Source organism: Caretta caretta, chromosome 2, assembly GCF_965140235.1.
Source record: "Caretta caretta isolate rCarCar2 chromosome 2, rCarCar1.hap1, whole genome shotgun sequence".
In the NCBI taxonomy this organism is placed as follows: Eukaryota; Metazoa; Chordata; order Testudines; family Cheloniidae; genus Caretta; species Caretta caretta.
The window spans coordinates 110832170-110851328 of NC_134207.1; the positions used below are offsets into that span (position 1 = coordinate 110832170).

The 19159-nt window shown below is 41.2% G+C and overlaps 2 protein-coding genes across 4 annotated transcripts in view; one reads left to right on the plus strand and one right to left on the minus strand.

The window, feature by feature from the left end:
• Nucleotides 1–19159, minus strand: part of MCUR1 (mitochondrial calcium uniporter regulator 1) — a 39517-nt gene that overhangs the window by 12354 nt on the left and 8004 nt on the right. For 2 of the 3 annotated variants that reach the window (XM_048839935.2, XM_048839936.2), the window contains exons 4-7: nt 10604–10705; nt 7823–7864; nt 5335–5406; nt 348–401 (exon numbers count right to left, since the gene is read on the minus strand). In XM_048839935.2, the coding sequence (XP_048695892.2) occupies nt 348–401; nt 5335–5406; nt 7823–7864; nt 10604–10705 (270 nt within the window). The remainder of the gene's footprint in view (nt 1–347; nt 402–5334; nt 5407–7822; nt 7865–10603; nt 10706–19159) is intronic. The other variant, XM_048839939.2, reaches the window with a different exon arrangement.
• Nucleotides 17315–19106, plus strand: LOC125632172 (uncharacterized). The gene is made up of 2 exons (XM_048839941.2): nt 17315–18177; nt 18565–19106. Exons 1-2 carry the CDS (start codon nt 17595–17597, stop codon nt 19104–19106), a joined length of 1125 nt encoding a protein of 374 aa, XP_048695898.2. The 5' UTR covers nt 17315–17594.

Here is a 19159-nt window from a genome sequence, read left to right on the forward strand (position 1 = left end):
TGTAGAAGTGAGCTGTGGCTCACGAAAGCTTATGCTCAAATAAATTGGGTAGTCTCTAAGGTGCCACAAGTACTCCTTTTCTTTTTGCAAATACAGACTAACATGGCTGTTACTCTGAAACCTGTCATTATATTTCAGTTACCTGTGTAGTAATGTCATAGTACTATACATACACACATACACAACAAACTATTTAAAACTAGCTAAAAAATGAGTTCTGTACATTTAGGAGACCTGATATATGGACATTTAAATACTACTCATGTTAAAGTTGTTTGTGCCTGTTTACAGTACACAAATACAAAAGCCACCTTATATCATTCAACAATCCATTCTTAAATTCTTACCAATGCCACTATTTCTGTCCTTATTTCCAGCAGTTTTTTCTCATTAACTGAATACTGAAGAAAAAAAGCAAACAAAAAAAGCATTACCCTCTCTTCTGAATTTGTTCCCAGTTTCATATTAGTACTTTTGCTTAGTTTCCAACATCATTGTTATAATTCCTAAGATGGAATTCAGTATTCTTCTGTGTTTGCCAACAATATTTAGAGTTACCATTGTAGAACAGATGTTGATCTTTGGAAGAAAAGAGAATTTAAAGCCAAATGTTCAGCAAACCTCAGAGCTATAAGGGCAGCAGATCTTCTACCAGAAACTGCCCTTTAATTATGGCAATATGTTTGCTGACTGGCAATGGGAAAGGATTGCAGATCTGCATTTAAAAAAAAAAACACACACACACACAAATTTCGATGAACACTAATCCCGTAACCGAGGCTAGATTTAAATATTCTGCTGTGTTCACTTAAGCATAGCTTAAAGAGGACACGGTTAGACTTTAGCCACCTTTCTCACCCCCACCCCTCAGTATGAAGTTTTAAAAGATAAAATCAGATTTAATTGTTATATATAGTTGTTTAATCAGGATTCTAGATTTGTTCCCCACTTGAAATTTTGGAGTGACAGTCAAAGAAAATTCTTTTAATTTGAAATTAACATTATTAAAAATTATTGAATTGGTCAAATATACTATGTTTATGTCTCGTGGTAATCCATTAACTGGTTTGTGAAACCAGAAGGATGCCTTTAAATGAAGAAGTTGAATCCGGATAAATAATAACTCCACATAATGTTCTTGAGTTCTATAAAATGGGGGAGGGGAGGAAGAATATCACATGTTGCAAAGAAAAAAATTACTGCATGCTTGCAAGAACTGAAACACATCAGTATCGTTCAAGTTAGGAGAGACTCTGGTGAATGGAGAGGGGGACAAAAATACCACAAACATCTTCACTCAATATTTCTTTTTAAACAAGTAGTCAACAACCACTTGTAACAGCTCTAGCACGTAAGTAGATGGGGGACAGAAAACTAAAAGTTGGCAGGGAGATGGCCCTTAGGTTTGATATGTGTTTTCAGTAGTTGAGTAACAATCCATAAAAGTTAAAAGTAAAAGTCCAATATCAATAATCTTTTAATGTTTTTATGGCATTTCCTAGAATTTTAAACAGTAATAGAAAAAAAATCCATAATGTTGACTAATCTGCTAAGCAGCAAGGGCTGGGCTAATGGAGTAACTGGTAGCAGAAGATAACAGCCTACTACTGTTATATATATACACTACGTCAATCAGCACTAGAGGCGGGTGTTGCACAAATTTTATCCAGGAGTTTTACAGACATTTGCTGACAAGAGAATTCTTGGATTTAATTCTAGGTTCCGGAAGGGAGTCTGCTGCAGTGGTTCTGCCCCTGTCCCCCATAAACCTATGTCTATCCTCGAGCCCTTGTCCCTTACAAGCCCCACTCCTCCTAATGCCCCCACCACCCTGACTCATTCTCTCTTTGGCTTCTGACCCCCTCACTCTCTGCTCCTTCACATCCCTCAGTTTCCTCCCACCATCCTCTTGTTGTCCCTCCCCATCCCCATCTTCTACCCACCCTCTGCTCCTATACATCCCCCTGCCTGTCCCATCCAATTCCCCCCTCTGGTTCCTGCCTCTCCCCCTCCATCTACCCCCCACATTTCCCAGCTTGCACTCCCCAAACACCTCCCCTAATACTCCCTCTGCTCCTATTCAACTCTGACACCTGGCTCCTATTTCTCACTCTTTCCCCCACAGATACTGTCCCCTTAGCCTTCTGCATCTCCCCACCCTCTGGTTCCTGCAACCCCCCTTTTCCCTTATCTCTTCCCCACTCTTTAGTCCTCTGCAGTCTAAATCAGGCTGCTCCTCCTCCTCACTGCCTGGGTACCAGCAGGGGGTCCACTGAGAGCACAGGGGAGACAGAACTGCTCTCAGTTCTAGTGCCACAGTATCCTGGAGCAACATTTGTAAGGAAAGTTTGGCTCAGTCTCTGCAGCACTGGACTAGAGCATTCCCTTTTTTTTTTTCCATGGGGCCAGCATTCCTGACACAAAGACCACCTCTTTGCCAAATTTCAAGTTCCTGCTTCAAAATATGGAGGCACTACAGCATCCTAAAAAAGTCTTATAAGCATTTGTTAACATAGGCAAAACATTGTATTTTTCCCTAATCTGGTCCTCAGAAACAGCTTATCCTGTTTTTTTAAAGGAGGGTTATGGGAGGAGGAGGAGGTTCATCCTGAGGCAGACACCCAGTATGGAAAAATTCAGTCCAAATGGTTAGTTTGGCAGGGTTACCAGCCAAACAGGGTCTTACAATGTGTTGGGCAATCTTATCTAAAGACATCACTCTTGTGATGTCGATAAATATGTTGAATACTATAGTAAATTTAAGCAATCTGTAAGATTCATTTGAACTAGTTTTATATAAATTGCCAGGATCTTCAATTTAATTATATGAAAGAGAAAAGATTATTCTATTCTACAATACTCATGGCCTTCACCTCTTTGGTTAGACAAACTTGAGATATTTTCTTGTGCGATAAGAGCAGGTAAAGGCAACTGCCAGAATGTTCCTGGCAGATGCCCTAGTACCAGCGGTTCCCAAACTGTGGGTTGTGGCCCCAAATGGAGCACGCCATCAGCAGGTGAAATTCTGGTGATCCCTACTGCATGGAGGGTGCCATTTTGCTCTGAACAGCATGGCCTTGCATGCACCATACGTATAAGGTCACACTGTGCGGAGGATGCTATTTTGTAGAGCAAAATGGTGTAGTCCATGTGGTGTGACCTCGCACATATGTGTGAGGTTATGCTATGCAGAGGTTATGCTCTGCAAAATGGCATCCTCCATGCTGTCTGTGGTCCTGGCAGGAAATACTTCATTAAAATGGGATCGTGCCATCAAAAAATTTGAGAACCTCTGCCCTAGCCCTAGGCTCAGAGCAATGAAAAGCTCCCCCTTTGCTCATTTCTCAGCAGCCTTAGTTTGCCCATTCAACTCTGAGTCTTTCTGGTTATATTTGTGACTGTCCCTCCCAACTTCTTTGTGTGGGCTTTTGCCCCACATTTCAATCAACCTCTCCTCTTCCCAAACTGGATTCTTGGATGCAGCAGAAGGAAACATTTTGACTAGCTATTGCAATGTCATAACCTAAATAATGTCCTTCTGCTTCCTATCTTATCACTAGAGAAACTTTCCTACCTTGCCTTTAAACGAAGAAGTTGAAACTGGATAATAACTGTAAAACAAGTAGTGTGTACACATTTATATTTTTAAACAACACGCTGATGGACTATTAGCTCACCATGCTTTGGAAATATTTCAGGAGTAAAGCCACTGGTTAAGCCTTTACTAATTTAAGTTACCCCAGGTATCTTCCTAGGTAAGTGTGCTTTATTTCCCCCCCAGCTTTTATAGGGCTCTGCACATTCAAGTATAGGTCTCACCTGTGTCCAAGTGCATATGTAAATAATGCTTTCACTAATGCAGAAGCAACAACATCTAGACATAAGCACAGGTTGAAGAGAGGTCACAGAACTTTCACCCAGCCCTTTATTTTGGGCTCTCCTCTTTCCTATTATGTACAAATAAACCTTATTTTATATGTAGCATCATGTTCTCCATTCATCTGCCTCCTTCCCCATTCTATGCCAGAGTTCTGGCCATGCATGATGTCTGCTGACAATTAGCAAGCAAGCAGTCTCCTTGAAAGGTACAATATCCTGTATAACAACAGACTGCAATGGAGTACACGTCTGTAGTCTATAGTTATCTACTTCTTCACATAAAGGTTGGGGGTTTCATCTAGAAAAGCAATGTAGTCTAGTGCTTTGAGCAAGAGACAGAATCCAGATTCCTGGGCTCTATTCCTGTCATCTTGGACATATCACACACTCTTTGTGCCTAAGTTAACTGATCTGTAAAATGCATACAATAATGCTTACCTACCCATAGAGATATTGTGAGGCTTGCTATTTAAGTAGTTAAGAGCTTCAGAGGAAAGGTGCTATGTTAGTGCAAAGCATTATTTTTGCAACATCTGAAAAATCTATGAGTTCAAAGGTTTGAAGGCCACAGTTTGTTCTTCAACCCAATTCTCTCATGGAGCAGCACAGAGGGCTACCCAGAGTACTAAGTCATTGACCCAACCCAGGATAGCTTGTTTGACAACCATTAGGAGTAATCACTTTCAAGGGCACATCTACCAGTTTTGAAAGAATAAAGACTAGCAGGATCTAAAGAAAACAAAGCTTACTGCCCAGAGTAACGGTCAATATTATTCCCACACTACACGTCTATGAAATATAAATGTCAAATGTGACGAGTGACTAGGGAAAATAAAATCTGTTGTAAAATGTCATTCAAAAAACACTATTCAAGTTAGGCAATACAATTTTTTTTGATTTGCAGAAACACATTTTGGTAATGGCATTTACAAGAGCTTAAAACAGAGTTACATATAATACTCTAAAAGAGAAAAAAAATTGCTGATTTACTGTAACCTTTATTACTCCAGTTAAAGATTTTCAGTTCTATCAGACACTTGAAAGTCAGAAGTGACCAATACCAGTTAGGACAAGACAGTGTGAAGATCACTTTAATCAAACCGTTGGCTGACATACTGGCTATGATGTAATTAGTCCCCTATTGGGGCAAGGACAGGCTTTCAATTTCGGTAATTTAACAAAGTATTTAAACTTAATTTGACTAGATAAATTTAGAAAAAACACATTGTTTTTAATATCAAGATTAATGAGGAAATAATGTCAAAATATGATAAAATATTAAAAGCAAATGGTGTCACATTACACTACAGAACCATTAAGATGAATAATTATGGTTCACGCTATCTTCTAACCAAAAGACTTCATGGACAACCATGAAAATTACATTCTTGACCAAACAATTTCAAATAGTATTCACATTTTTACATACTTCTAGAAGAAATCCATAAAACATACCAGTTCTTTTACTCTGCTCTTCTCCAGATTGAAGCCTAATTTGTTATCTGCACGAACTTTGGTAACTTCATCCTAGAGAAAAATTATACAAAATATATCAGGAAATTTAAAAAACATTTTTCTCATTCAATTCATGAGCTAAGTAATGGAACAAATATATTGTGCCTTCCTACTGCAAACCTCAATAAAAGGACTTTTCTCCTGATCTCTGGGGTGAATAGGATTCCTGAAAGCCACGACAACTTGCAGCTGCTTTTGAGACTAAAACACTGACATAGCAGATCCAGGACAACGTAACATATGTCTATCCAATGAAGCTGAGAACATTTCTTATGTCCCAGGTACTACTAACTTAGACGTTTGGAGGCCAGGTCTGGGTACGTGTAAATTGTTGATGTCTTATAGAGACATACGACTGCTCTAATCCATTCAAGGTAGCATATAAAAATATGCCTTCAAAGAGGACACTGGTAATGGTCATCTCTCTAATAACTCTTTGGCTTAAAAAAACCCCTACAGATAATTTAAGACAGCTCATGGAATATTTACTGGAAGTTATATAACAGATATATTATATTTTTAAAACTTTATAGAGCTACTTGTCAATGTTTTACTCGCACAATAGCAGTAAATGGTGCTGCTGCTTCTCAATGACAGCTACCATTTTACTGCAACTTCCCAGAGGAATTCCAGTTTCCTGACTGTGGGTCATAGAGCAAGCTGCAAACCAGACTAGTGCATAGGATAAATGTGAAGACTGATGAATATTCCAAGAAATTCTACTACGTATCAGACACATGCAAGCATTTTTTACAAGCTAATAAAAAAGCGTTTAATTATCTTAGACTCATTTCTGTTTTAGTAATTTTTAATTCTGCTTAATAACTTATAAAATATCTGTCACTAATTTTAAATTATCAATTCTTAATTATAAAATTTTAAGTTACAATTTTCTTTTAACAAACCTATCTCACACACTGTGTACGTTTCTATTTGTTCTTATACAAGAACAAATACATCATTTTAACCTTGAATATTACCAGAGTGAATTTTCATACCACGATGAAGGAAAAATGTAACTAAATAATTTAATTTTATGTAAAAACAAATTGATGATGACCTCAAACCTCTATAAAACCTACTAATGAAAAATATCAGTTTTAGGAAGAATGATTTGGGATAGAGATATTAACGTCTATGTAAAAGGAAATCAATATCAAATGCAACTAATTATGATAGATCTTAGGGATTAATTAGAAGGATTTTAAAACTATATTTTAGAGTTTTCAAAAGTGCACAGTACGAATACACAATATGAGCCTTATTTTAGACATGATGTAATATTATGAAAATCAAGACAACAGGAAGAGGATGGGGTGATGAAGAACAATAATTACAAGATCACACAGTTACTAAGCCTAGATATGTCAACAGCTTGATGGTTCAGTGGAGAAGCATTAGGAGATCAGCAACCTGGGAGTGGAAGGGTGTGCCCCCTCTCCAGCTGAGAGGAGCAAAGTAGGGCAGAGTGGTGAATAGGAACCCTAAGACTACATCCTCAGGGGGCAACCACTTTTCCTAGGGGCAGTCTGGCTTCTTTAACATTGGGAACAATGGGAAGTGGTGTCCATTTTGATAGAAGACATTTTTGTTTTTATTAAGGGCACCCCGTAGTTTCACACCCATTGAAAACTGGAGATGGCAATCATTTTGAAAGAGGGCAGTTAATAATGGAATTCTCTGAAGGAGACAAATTTTCATCGCATCTTCTGAAGCAGCAGAGCTTTCAGTTAAGAAGAACAGCACTACAATGACCATTAACCCTAAACAAACAAAAAAACCCAAACCCTTTTCATGTAGTCCGTATACTCAATTTCCGTAAAATTTTACTTTATGGGAAGTTTGAAGAGAGTTTCATTTTTCTGTTATTACAATAATTTGGATAAAAAACATGGTCTGGCATATGGGGTTAAATTTCGTAAAGAACCAATTTTTAAATTAATTTTTACTCAAATAAACTAAATGACTTGCAGAGTCTCAGAAAACCAATTCTGTGCCCAGTAAGTGCTGTGATTTTGGGGACAATGCCATGCATTTTAATAGACAATAAAGTGGCCGTAAGAGCAGAGCTCAATTCAGCCCTAAACTGCAACTGGCACTTTCTTAATTCAATCAATAAAATCCAAATAAAGTAAAACAGCTAAGAGAGCGAAAAATCTGATTTAAAACATATTTTTAGGTTTTAATAGTTTCAGCTACCACTAAGAATACATACATGAAGCTGCCTTTGCTGCAGAATCCAGGATTTGGAGATTTCAGTCCCCCATACCAGGGTACCTGCAGCATAACAACTAAGCACTTTAGCGGCAGAGGTAAGTAAAAACCTTTTAAAAGTGAACAAGATAGATATTTAAAATGCGTCTCTAAATTCTTCATATTCATTATAGTCATACTGCATCTAAGTAGTAATATAAACAATGCATCTTACCGTTACTTGCTTCTTTAGCATCTGGAGTTCAAGTTTTACTTTCTTTAAAAAAAAAAAAAAAAGTACATATAAGTAAATGTCCTAAGAGTACTGGTGAATCTGCATTACAGCTACTAGCACTGTACTAATGATCAATAAACTATGCATATTTCCAATTTCCTTTTCATTTTATAGATTGTCTAGTCCAGAGCGGTATAATGTTTTTAAATAGTAGCAAATGTGAGACAGGTTACAGTATCAATCAGTTATTTCTGCAAAAACACTTTTTTAGAAGCATGTTTATCAACAGTTTCTTTCCGCTATTAAGACATTCCAGAATTGTTTTTTTAAGGGTTCCATTTTAATAAATTGTAGGGCTGTCAAGCAATTAAACAAAATTGCGATTAATCGCATTGTTAAACAATAATAAAATGCCATTTATTTAAATAGCTTTGGGTGCTTTCTACATTTTCAAATATATTGATTTCAATTACAACACAGAATACAAAGTGTACAGTGCTCACTTTATTTTTGATTACAAGTATTTGCACTGTAAAAAAACCAAAAGAAATAGTATTTCAATTCACCTAATACAAGTACTACAGTGCAATCTCTTTATCATGAAAGTTGAACTTACAAATGTAGAATTATGTACAAAAAAACCTGCATTCAAAAATAAAACAAATGTAAAATTTTAGATCCTGCAAGTCCAATCAGTCCTACTTCTTGTTTGTCTGAGTGATTGGCTAACAGGTTTGTTTACATTTGCAGGAGATAATGCTGTCCATTTCTTGTTTACAATGTCACCTGAAAGTGAGAACAGGCATTCTCATGGCACTTTTGTAGACAGCATCGCAAGATATTTACGTGCCAGATGCGCTAAAGATTCACATGCCCCTTCATGCTTCAGCCACCATTCCAGAGAACATGCTTAAATGCTGATGATGCTCGTTAAAAAAATAATGCGTTAATTAAATTTGTGACTCAACTCCTTGGGGGAGAATTGTATATCCCCTGCTTTGTTTTACTCGCATTTTGCCATATATTTCATGTTATAGCAGTCTTGGAAGATGACCCAGCATGTTGTTCATTTTAAGAACACTTTCACTGCAGATTTCACAAAAGGCCAAGAAGGTACCAATGTGAAATTTCTAAAGATAGCTACCCAAGGTTTAAGAATTTGAAGTGCCTTCCAAAATCTGAGAGGGATAAGGTGTGGAGCATGCTTTCAGAAGTCTTAAAAGAACAACACTCCAATGCGGAAACTACAGAACCCGAACCACCAAAAAAGAAAATCAACCTTCTGCTAGTGGCATCTGACACAGATAATGAAAATTAATATGCGTCTGTCTGCACTGCTTTGGATTGTTATCGAGCAGAACCTGTCATCAGCATGGATGCATGTCCCCTGGAATGGTATTTGAAGCATGAAGGGACATATGAATCTTTAGTGTATCTGGCACGTAAATATCTTGCGATGCTGGCTACAACAGTGCCATGAGAGTGCCTGTTATCACACACGTGACATTGTAAACAAGAATAGGGCAGCATTATCTCCTGTAAATGTAAACAAACTTGTTTGTCTTAGCGATTGGCTGAACAAAAGTAGGACTGAGTGGACTTGTAGGCTCCGATGTTTTACATTGTTTTGTTTTTGAGTACATTTATGTAACAAAAAACCCCTCTATGTTTGTAAATTGCACTTTCGCGACAGAGATTGCACTACAGTACTTGTACGAGATTAACTGAAAAATACTATTTCTTTTATCATTTTTACAGTGCAAACATTTGTCATAAAAATAATGTACACTGATTTCAAATACAACACAGGATATAATATATATGAAAATGTAGAAAAATATCCAAAATATTTAATAAATTTAAATTGGTATTCTATTTGTACACAGTGTGATTAATCGCGAGTTAACTGCAATTAATCAACAGCCCTAATAAATTGTGTTTCCAATTTATGTATGTTAAACACAGTTCAGAAGCACCTTAAGTTAACAGTCCCATTATTTTTTCCTTGTTCATTCACCTCTAAATATATAAGATTACGGATAAACAATTTTTCCCTTCTCAATAGCCAACAGAACACCTTCTATTTGGTTTCCTTTAATTGTGACCTTTGGCAGAATTGTTAACAACCTACCATCCTCTACAAGGTTTCTTTCAACATCTTTTTGCTTGCTGTAAATTTGTTAAACCGCATCTGCCAACGAGATGGTAAAAATTCCTCCTCTTCAGCAGACTAATTTCACTCCTTTGGGCTGACTGACAGGGTCCCTATACAGCAAAAAGATATGCTCAGCTTCTAGGAAGAGGAGCAATGGATATCTGACATACGTCAGGAGTGTTTTAACGCTGTCCCCAAAGGAGCCTAAAAATCTTGTAAGACATGCATTCAACTACGGATTGTATAACTACTACTGGATCAAATTTTTTAATGCTGTAAATGATTATATTATATTATTACTTCTTCAGGTTACTGGGTGCTCTGCAAGCAACTCTCCACACTTGATACTATGATTCTACTACTCTTGGCTTTCCCTCCCCTCCTCCCAACACAGAGAAGTTTCAAAACACAACAACAAAGCTTGATGCATGGCTTTCCTCTACGCTATGTGTTCTCAACTTGGGGCTCGTGACCACCTTCCCTTACTTTATGGCGAACTGGGAGGGGCATCGCAAAGCTTTTTTCTGCTGGAACACGAAGTCATTGTGTGGAAAAAGTTGAGAAGCACTTCTCTATGCGGTATACAAAAAAACCCAGTGCTATACTAGTTTGTATGTGTTTTTTACCTCATTTTCAGCTCGGAGTGCTGAAAATTCACTCTTTTCTAAAATAATCATATCCTTTTTCACACCACCAATATGAGACATTATTTGCTGAAGAGTGATTTCCTTTGAAAGAAGAAAGAAAAATTCAGCTCATACCATAACAACTGTAACATCCTAAAAACTTGTACTTGTGTACAAATATAGTATTTAAAATGCTATTATTTCAGTATCCGTGTCACTTAATTTAAGATGGCTAATTTAAGCTCAGAAGCTAGCTAAATTTTACTCAGAGCTAGCACAAAACACTAGCTATTTCTGAAATATCTACAGGTTGGTGGAATTGTGATATCACTGGTAGCTCCTCTCTTCACATTTCAGCTTTTCCTCTTCCTGCTGCAGCTATAAGTGTGGTGTTGTAACATTAAAGCAACTAGTGACTCCAGTGATGCAAAGAGCTGGAGAGGATATGGGGAAGGAAGTGCATTTGGACCATATCAGTCATATTGCACCTGCCAGCCATAAGGTCTGCAGACTAATAGATACATGTAATACCACATACTGTACCACGTCAAATAAGAGGACATTTTATTGTAGGCATGTACTTAACCTAGAATACAAATAAGAACTCATGACAAACTGTTCTTTTCCTCTTACAATAAAAGAAAAAAAGATGCACAGAACAGCATATAAAGACAGCACTTCAGTAAAATGTTCTTTCCTATTTCAGCCGAGATCAAGATACCAGTTACAGGAATGTTTACTTCAACACTCCAAAGAATGCAATTTAGGTGCCATAATCACTCCGGAGTGCTCAACAGGTCCATTGGTCATACCAATACAAAGCAGTGCTAACTTGTGTTTTTCTTTTTTCTTATTGTTACAGCCAATGATGACCATCAACTGGCTCTGGTTATGAAGACATGTCAATAGCAGTATTACTTCAAAGTTTAATCTAAGTGAAATATTAAACAATGCTTAAATCCTGTCTTCCCTGTGTTTATTTTAAATAAACAGTATTATTTTATATATATTTTCAATTTCACTGAGGACAGCAAACAGGACAAAGAACACAAAAAGTGGAGAAAGGTGGCCTGCTCCCACCTGTTTTACCCTATCTTTCATCCTCTCCAGTTCTCTCTGTAATTGTAGGCATTCTTCTACAACTATACTAACATAAGTCTTTACACCATCCAGGTACTAACAGAGGTAAATATTTATTCCCATGCTATAGATGAGGGTGCTAAGGAAGAGAGGCTATATGAAATGACCAAGATGACGGAGAAGTCAGCATCAGAGCCATAATTAGAACACAAGAATTCCTTGCTCTTAGACATTCATATAATTTACTGGAACAAACTTTCTTATGCTATGGAGTCACCCATTGTGACCAAAGGCTAGAGATGAGCTAGCTTCTATAAGCAGTTTGCTGGTGGCTGGGAGGGTGCTTTGAGCAACCCTAGCACTACTGGTCTACTTCCAGCTGCAAATAGGTCTGGGGTCTTCCCAGAACCAACCCCCCCCCCCCCCCAAAAAAAAAAAAATTCTAAAGACACAGAGCTGCCCTGGGTAGCTGTAGAGGACATCAAGAATAATCCATGAATTTCAGGAAATAATCATAGTGACAAATAATCATATCCTGTATATGATGGAAACCACTTCAAGCCAGGGGGTACTACTCCTCCAGGACCACTGATTCGGAGTCTATTTGAACAGGGACTGGAAGACTACTTGTCCAAATTTAGCATCGTCTCTAGATTGCTGAGAGATTGCTTAGCGAGAAGCGAAAGCGTGACATGATGACCAGGTTGCCACCTTGCAAATGTGGATGTTAGCCAGAAATGTCACAGAAGTCACTTGGAATCTAGTCAACGTCTCAGTACTCTATCTGGGGCTAGCCAACTCATAACATAGGTGAATACAACTGGATATCCATGATAAACTCCTCTGTGTGGAAACAGGACTGCCCTTCATTCTGACTGCAAAAGCAATGAACAACTTAAACAAAAAATGGAAAGGTTTAGTCTGTTCTAGATAAAACACTACAGCTCTTCTGAGATCTATGGTGTGCAATCTCTCCTCTCCCTTATTATGGTGAGGCTTTGGGAAGAAGGTTAGCAAGAAAACTACTTGCTTGATATGAAAAGTGGAGACCACTATTGTACCCAACCTTAGATGGGGATGAAGGTAAACTTTATCTGCGTAAGAAACCATATTTGGATAATCTGATACTAGGGCTCTCAACTCTCCTGACTGATGTAATGGCTACTAAAAACACTACCTTCACTGAAAGGTGCAACAGAGAGCAGGTCACTAATGGCTCAAAGGGGGGGACCCATCAGCTTTGTTAAGACTAGATTCAAGCTCCCTGGTAGAACACGGTTCTGTACATGCATAAATAGTCTTAAAACCTTATAGTCATCGGGTTGGAAAAAAAGGAGAGGTTATCCACATGAGGGTGGAATGCTGATAACAGCCACTAGGCATAGTGTGATTGAGCTAATTGCCAATCCTTGATATTTCAGATACAAAAGATAGGCTGGACTATGCTGAATAGAAGCAGGAATATGGGAGACCCCTTTCAGCTTCAACCAGACGGAAAACCTTGCTAAATGGGAGAGGTAAGTCATCCTGTTTGATGGTTTTCTACTACTATTCAGCAGTACCTTCTGCATCTCTCTAGAGTAGGACTCCTCCACTGAAGTTAAAGACGAAGACTCCAGGCTTTTAGGTGAAGGGCCTGAAGACTGGGGTGGAGGAGGCAGCCAAACTTCTCAGCAATCAGGTCTGTGTGAAATGGGAGTGATAGTGAGGGACTAATTGAGAGGTCCAAGAGATGAGAAAACCAGTGTTGATGGGGCCATACCAGGGCAAATTGCTACAAGACAGGCCTTGTCCTGGTTGGCCTTGCACAGAACAAGAGGGATAGGGAGAAAAGTGACCACAGCAGTAGAAAAGCATCTGTCAATGAACCCAGGCTCAGTTCTACTCTGAAGCAGAACTGGTGAAATTTTGTGTTGTCCTTTGTTGCAAAGGGATCCATTTGGGGAGTTCCCCAGAACGGGAAAATGGACCTTGCTACATCTGGGCAAAGGGACTACACATGGTGATTATTAAAAAACCTGCTCAGGTGATCTGCTAGCATATTCCAAATACCCAAGAGGTGGGCTGTATTCGGAAGCATAGAGGTGTCGATGCAGAAGTCCCAGAGGAATATTGCTTCCCAACAAAGTTTACATAAAACATGGCACCAATATTCCCCTCACCCGAACAAGAGGAAGGAAAGCCATACAAGGTAAGCACAACTCCTTGATGTTTACATGTAGGCTGAGATCTTGGGGAGACCAGAGATCTTGCATCTGCAGGGGTCTCACATGAGCCCCCACAACCCATGTCTGAGGCATTAGTAACTAAAGTAAGAGATTGCTGAGGCAGGGTGAAAGGAACTCCCTTGCAGATGTTGATTTGATTGGTAGACAGACCCAGGAAAGATAAGATGTGACTTGGTATGTGCACTAACATATCTATGGGATGCTTTTTTAGTTAATACACCTCTGCCAACTAGCCTTGAAGGCGTGTGAGAGACAGTCTGAAGTACTGGATCATGAAAGTGCCACTCCGCCATGTGCCTAAACTTACATCCCCGGGGTGAGAGAATAAGCTCTTAAGTCCAGAATGAGGTTTTGCATTGCCTGAAACCTTTTCGGCAATAGTAAGGCCCTGGTTGCTGTAGAGTCCAACCCCACTCCAATGAATTCTGTTCCACAGATAGGACTGACTTGTCTGAGTTGATCAGCAGACCAAGTGCATTGAAGGTGGATCAGATTATGCCTATGCTGGACATCACCTGCGACCTGGATTGACCTCTTATCAGCCAGTCATCCAAGTAAGGGACTACATAACCCCGACCTCCAGAAGAAAGCTTCTACTACTGCAATGCACTTTGAAAAACAAGTGGGGCAGCCAAGAGATTAAAGGGAACCATTGTAAACTAATAATGGCAACTGCTGACAATGAATCTCAGAAATTTTCTGTGGCTCTTATGAATCGCCATGTGAAAGAAGGCATCCTTTAAGTCAAGAGCAGCATATCAGTCCCCCAGCTCTAGGGAAGGGATTATGGAAGCTAGAGTGACCATCGGGAATAGCAATTTTTGTAATAACTTGTTTAACTACCTTAGATCTAGGCTCCCTTTTATCTTTGGGATCAGGAAGTACTGAGAGTAAAATCCCTTTCCCCTGAACAAAGGAGGGACCTCCTCTATAGCTTCTACAAAGAGGAGTGATTGTATTTCTTGTAATAATGCTGCTTTGTGAGAGGGGTCCCTGAAGAGGGATGGGGAAGGAGAGGAAGAAATAAATTTGGAGCCTATATCCCACATCCACCAATCTGTTGTGATGTGGGCCCAATGACAACAGAAGTGGGACAAGCAGTTTGAAAAAAATTGTAAAATAAAAAGGAGGCACTCTTAGAACTCGTAAAATGCTCTTGACCTGCCCATCAAAATGAGCTCTTGGAAGATGCTACCTGCCTTGATGAACTGGTGACTGCCAAAGCAGAGGGCAGTGGTGGGTGCCTTTTGTAACCTCTGCTCCTTCTCCTTGGCAGATCGTGGGCTTGAGGGGCAAACCCCCCCCCAAAATTCTGGGCCTGATGAGAACAAAAGGCCTCCCACTTCACTGCTGGGGTGCAAATGTCCAGGGATTTCAGGGTTGCTCTAGAGCCTTTGAGAGGACGCAGAGCATCTTGTGAGAAATGTGATTCTCAAAAGGTAATTCCTGGATTGTCTGTTGTACTTCTGGAGGGAGGCTAGAAGCGTGTAACCAGGATGAGTGGCTCATCATGATAGCAGAAGCCATGCTGCAAGGGGCAGAATCTGCTGCATCAAGACCTGCCTGCAGAACCATTCTGGCAACCAACCTGCCCTCCTCTATCAAACACTGGAACTCCTATTTCACCTTGTCTGGGACGTGTCTTTGAAACTCTGAAACTATATCCCCCAGGATGAAATTGTAGCACCCCAGCAAAGCTTTCTGATTTCCAATATGAAGCTGTAATCTCCTGTGGAATAAAGCTTCCTCCCAAGTAAGTCCAGCTTCTCATCCTCAATTTTTGGGGGTTGTTGCCTGTTGTCCTGTCTGTCTCTCTTTCTTATTGGCTGCTGCCACAAGGGAATCTGGAGGAAGATGATGACACAGGTGTTGGAACCCCCTGAGAGGGAACAGAGTACTTCCTCTTTGTTCTTTCTGCAGTCAGAGGCAGGGAAGCTGGGGTCTACCAGAGGACCTTGGTAGGCTCTAAGATAGTCTTATTTATAGGGAGAGCTATTCTGGTTGGAGACACAGATGTCGAAACGTCCACTACCTTATGTGATCTTTCCCAGGCCTCCTCTGGGTGGATGTCTAAATCCATAGCCATCCTCCTCAACAATTCCTGATGGGTCTTAAAATAATCAGAAGGCAGATAAATAGGTTCCAACACAATTGCCTCATCAGAAGGCAAAGAGGATGCCAGCGGTACTGGGGGCTGGTCATGAGAGGGATCCCAAATCTGTTCAGAGCAAGGCTCAATACTGATGACAGGGTGCTTTTGTCACTGATGCACCTGATGACCAGTAGATGGAGCCTGCTAAGGTGGCTGTAGAAACATTCTTGAATGAGGGAGGAAGCCCCACAGCCTCCAGAAGGACCACTGCTATGGCTCCAGCCCCCAACTGTGCGTAGAGCCAAGAGTCCCTTCTATAAGCCCCTTCCTGGAACTAAGGCTGAACCCACGTCAGGCAGGCGACATACTCCTGATGGTGCGACTGGATAGGTTGGGATACATAGGATCCCACTTCAGAGTCTGATGAAGGAGAAGCCTCTTCTTGTGAAAATGGCAGTGCCACACCCATTGGTACCAGTGAAGAAGGTTCAGAGTCTGAAGAAAGGGAAGCAGAGAAGATCATCTGTGGCTTTCCCCTAGATAGTACCCCTTTAATCGATACTCTGATGGTTGAGCCCAATGGAATTGCCTGGTGCAGAGGTTAAGGCACTGACGGTGGCACATTGGGCACTGGTGCCAGGTGAATTTCTTGAACTGCTCGTGACGAGAACACTGAGAGATTTAGCAACTCTCTTGTAGCTTCACATGCCTCAGGAGTAGATGGCACCGGGAAGACACTCTGCGGTACCAGAGTGCGAGGAGATGCCAACGAAAGTGCGTTGGGAGCTGGTGTCAGCAGGCCAACACTGGGCTCTGGAGTCAGTAAACTCCCCTGTTTAAAGGCATGCTATGGGGAGTGGTTCCTCCTTAAACACACTCCCATGTCGCTAGAAGAGCTCAACTTCTTCACATCTTCCAGTGATCCTGGCACAGAGTCTGATTTCCAATGCCTCTTCCTCAGTACCAGCAACGCCAATCTGTCTCTCAGCATCGGTACTGCCAGAGGTGTACTACTGGCCAACACCAAGGTGCTCAGTACTTGGGCCAATGAAGACAGCTCAGATAGAGGATATACTGCCAATTTGAGCAGCAAATGTTTTATTCTGGTTGTCCTGCCTTTTATAAAATGGGGCTTAAAGCCCTTGCAAATGGTACAATGGTCGCTCATGTGAGCCTCCCCCAAGCACTTAAGGCAGCTGAGATGAGCTTTACTATTAGGCACTGCCTCTCGGTAAGCCCTGGTCTACACTAGGACTTTAGGTCGAATTTAGCAGCGTTAAATCGATTTAAACCTGCACCGGTCCACACAATGAAGCCCTTTATTTCGACTTAAAGGGCTCTTAAAATCGATTTCCTTACTCCACCCCTGACAAGTGGATTAGCGCTTAAATCGACGTTGCCGGCTCGAATTTGGGGTACTGTGGACACAATTCGATGGTATTGGCCTCCGGGAGCTATCCCAGAGTGCTCCATTCTGACCGCTCTGGACAGCGCTCTCAACTCAGATGCACTGGCCAGGTAGACAGGAAAAGAACCGCGAACTTTTGAATCTCATTTCCTGTTTGGCCAGCGTGGCAAGCTGCAGGTGACCATGCAGAGCTCATCAGCACAGGTGACCATGATGGAGTCCCAGAATCGCAAAAGAGCTCCAGCATGGACCGAACGGGAGGTACGGGATCTGATCGCTGTTTGGGGAGAGGAATCCGTGCTATCAGAACTCCGTTCCAGTTTTCGAAATGCCAAAACCTTTCTGAAAATCTCCCAGGGCATGAAGGACAGAGGCCATAACAGGGACCCGAAGCAGTGCCGCGTGAAACTGAAGGAGCTGAGGCAAGCCTACCAGAAAACCAGAGAGGCGAACAGCCGCTCTGGGTCAGAGCCCCAAACATGCCGCTTCTATGATGAGCTGCATGCCATTTTAGGGGGTTCAGCCACCACTACCCCAGCCGTGTTGTTTGACTCCTTCAATGGAGATGGAGGCAATACGGAAGTAGGTTTTGGGGACGAAGAAGATGATGATGAGGAGGAGGTTGTAGATAGCTCACAGCAAGCAAGCGGAGAAACCGGTTTTCCCGACAGCCAGGAACTGTTTCTCACCCTAGACCTGGAGCCAGTACCCCCCGAACCCACCCAAGGCTGCCTCCTGGACTCAGCAGGCGGAGAAGGGACCTCTGGTGAGTGTACCTTTTAAAATGCTATACATGGTTTAAAAGCAAGCATGTGAAAGGATTACTTTGCCCTGGCATTTGCGGTTCTGCCTTTGCAAAAGGTTTCTGGGGAGGGCAGCCTTATTTCGTCCTTCATGGTAGGACACTTTACCACTCCAGGCCAGCAACACGTACTGGGGAATCACTGTAGAACAAAGCATTGCAGTGTATGTTTGCTGGCATTCAACCAAAATCCGTTCACGCGGTGGGAGGAGGCAAAATGCGACCTTGTAACGAAAGCACATGTGCTATGTATGTAATGTTAACAGCAAGGTTTACCCTGAAAGAGTGTAGCGACTGTTTTATAAAATGTGTCTTTTTAAATACCGCTGTCCCTTTTTTTTTCTCCACCAGCTGCATGTGTTTCAATGATCACAGGATCTTCTCCTTCCCAGAGGCTAGTGAAGCTTAGAAAGAAAAAAAAACGCACTCGCGATGAAATGTTCTCCGAGCTCATGCTGTCCTCCCACACTGACAGAGCACAGACGAATGCGTGGAGGCAAATAATGTCAGAGTGCAGGAAAGCACAAAATGACCGGGAGGAGAGGTGGAGGGCTGAAGAGAGTAAGTGGCGGGCTGAAGAGAGTAAGTGGCGGGCTGGAGACAGGGCTGAAGCTCAAAGGTGGCGGCAGCGTGATGAGAGGAGGCAGGATTCAATGCTGAGGCTGCTGCAGGACCAAACCAGTATGCTCCAGTGTATGGTTGAGATGCAGCAAAGGCAGCTGGAGCACAGACTGCCACTGCAGCCCCTCTGTAACCAACCGCCCTCCTCCCCAAGTTCCATAGCCTCCACACCCAGACGCCCAAGAACGCGGTGGGGGGGCCTCCGGCCAACCAGCCACTCCACCACAGAGGATTGCCCAAAAAAAAGAAGGCTGTCATTCAATAAATTTTAAAGTTGTAAACTTTTGAAGTGCTGTGCTTAAAGTGCTGTGTGGCATTTTCCTTC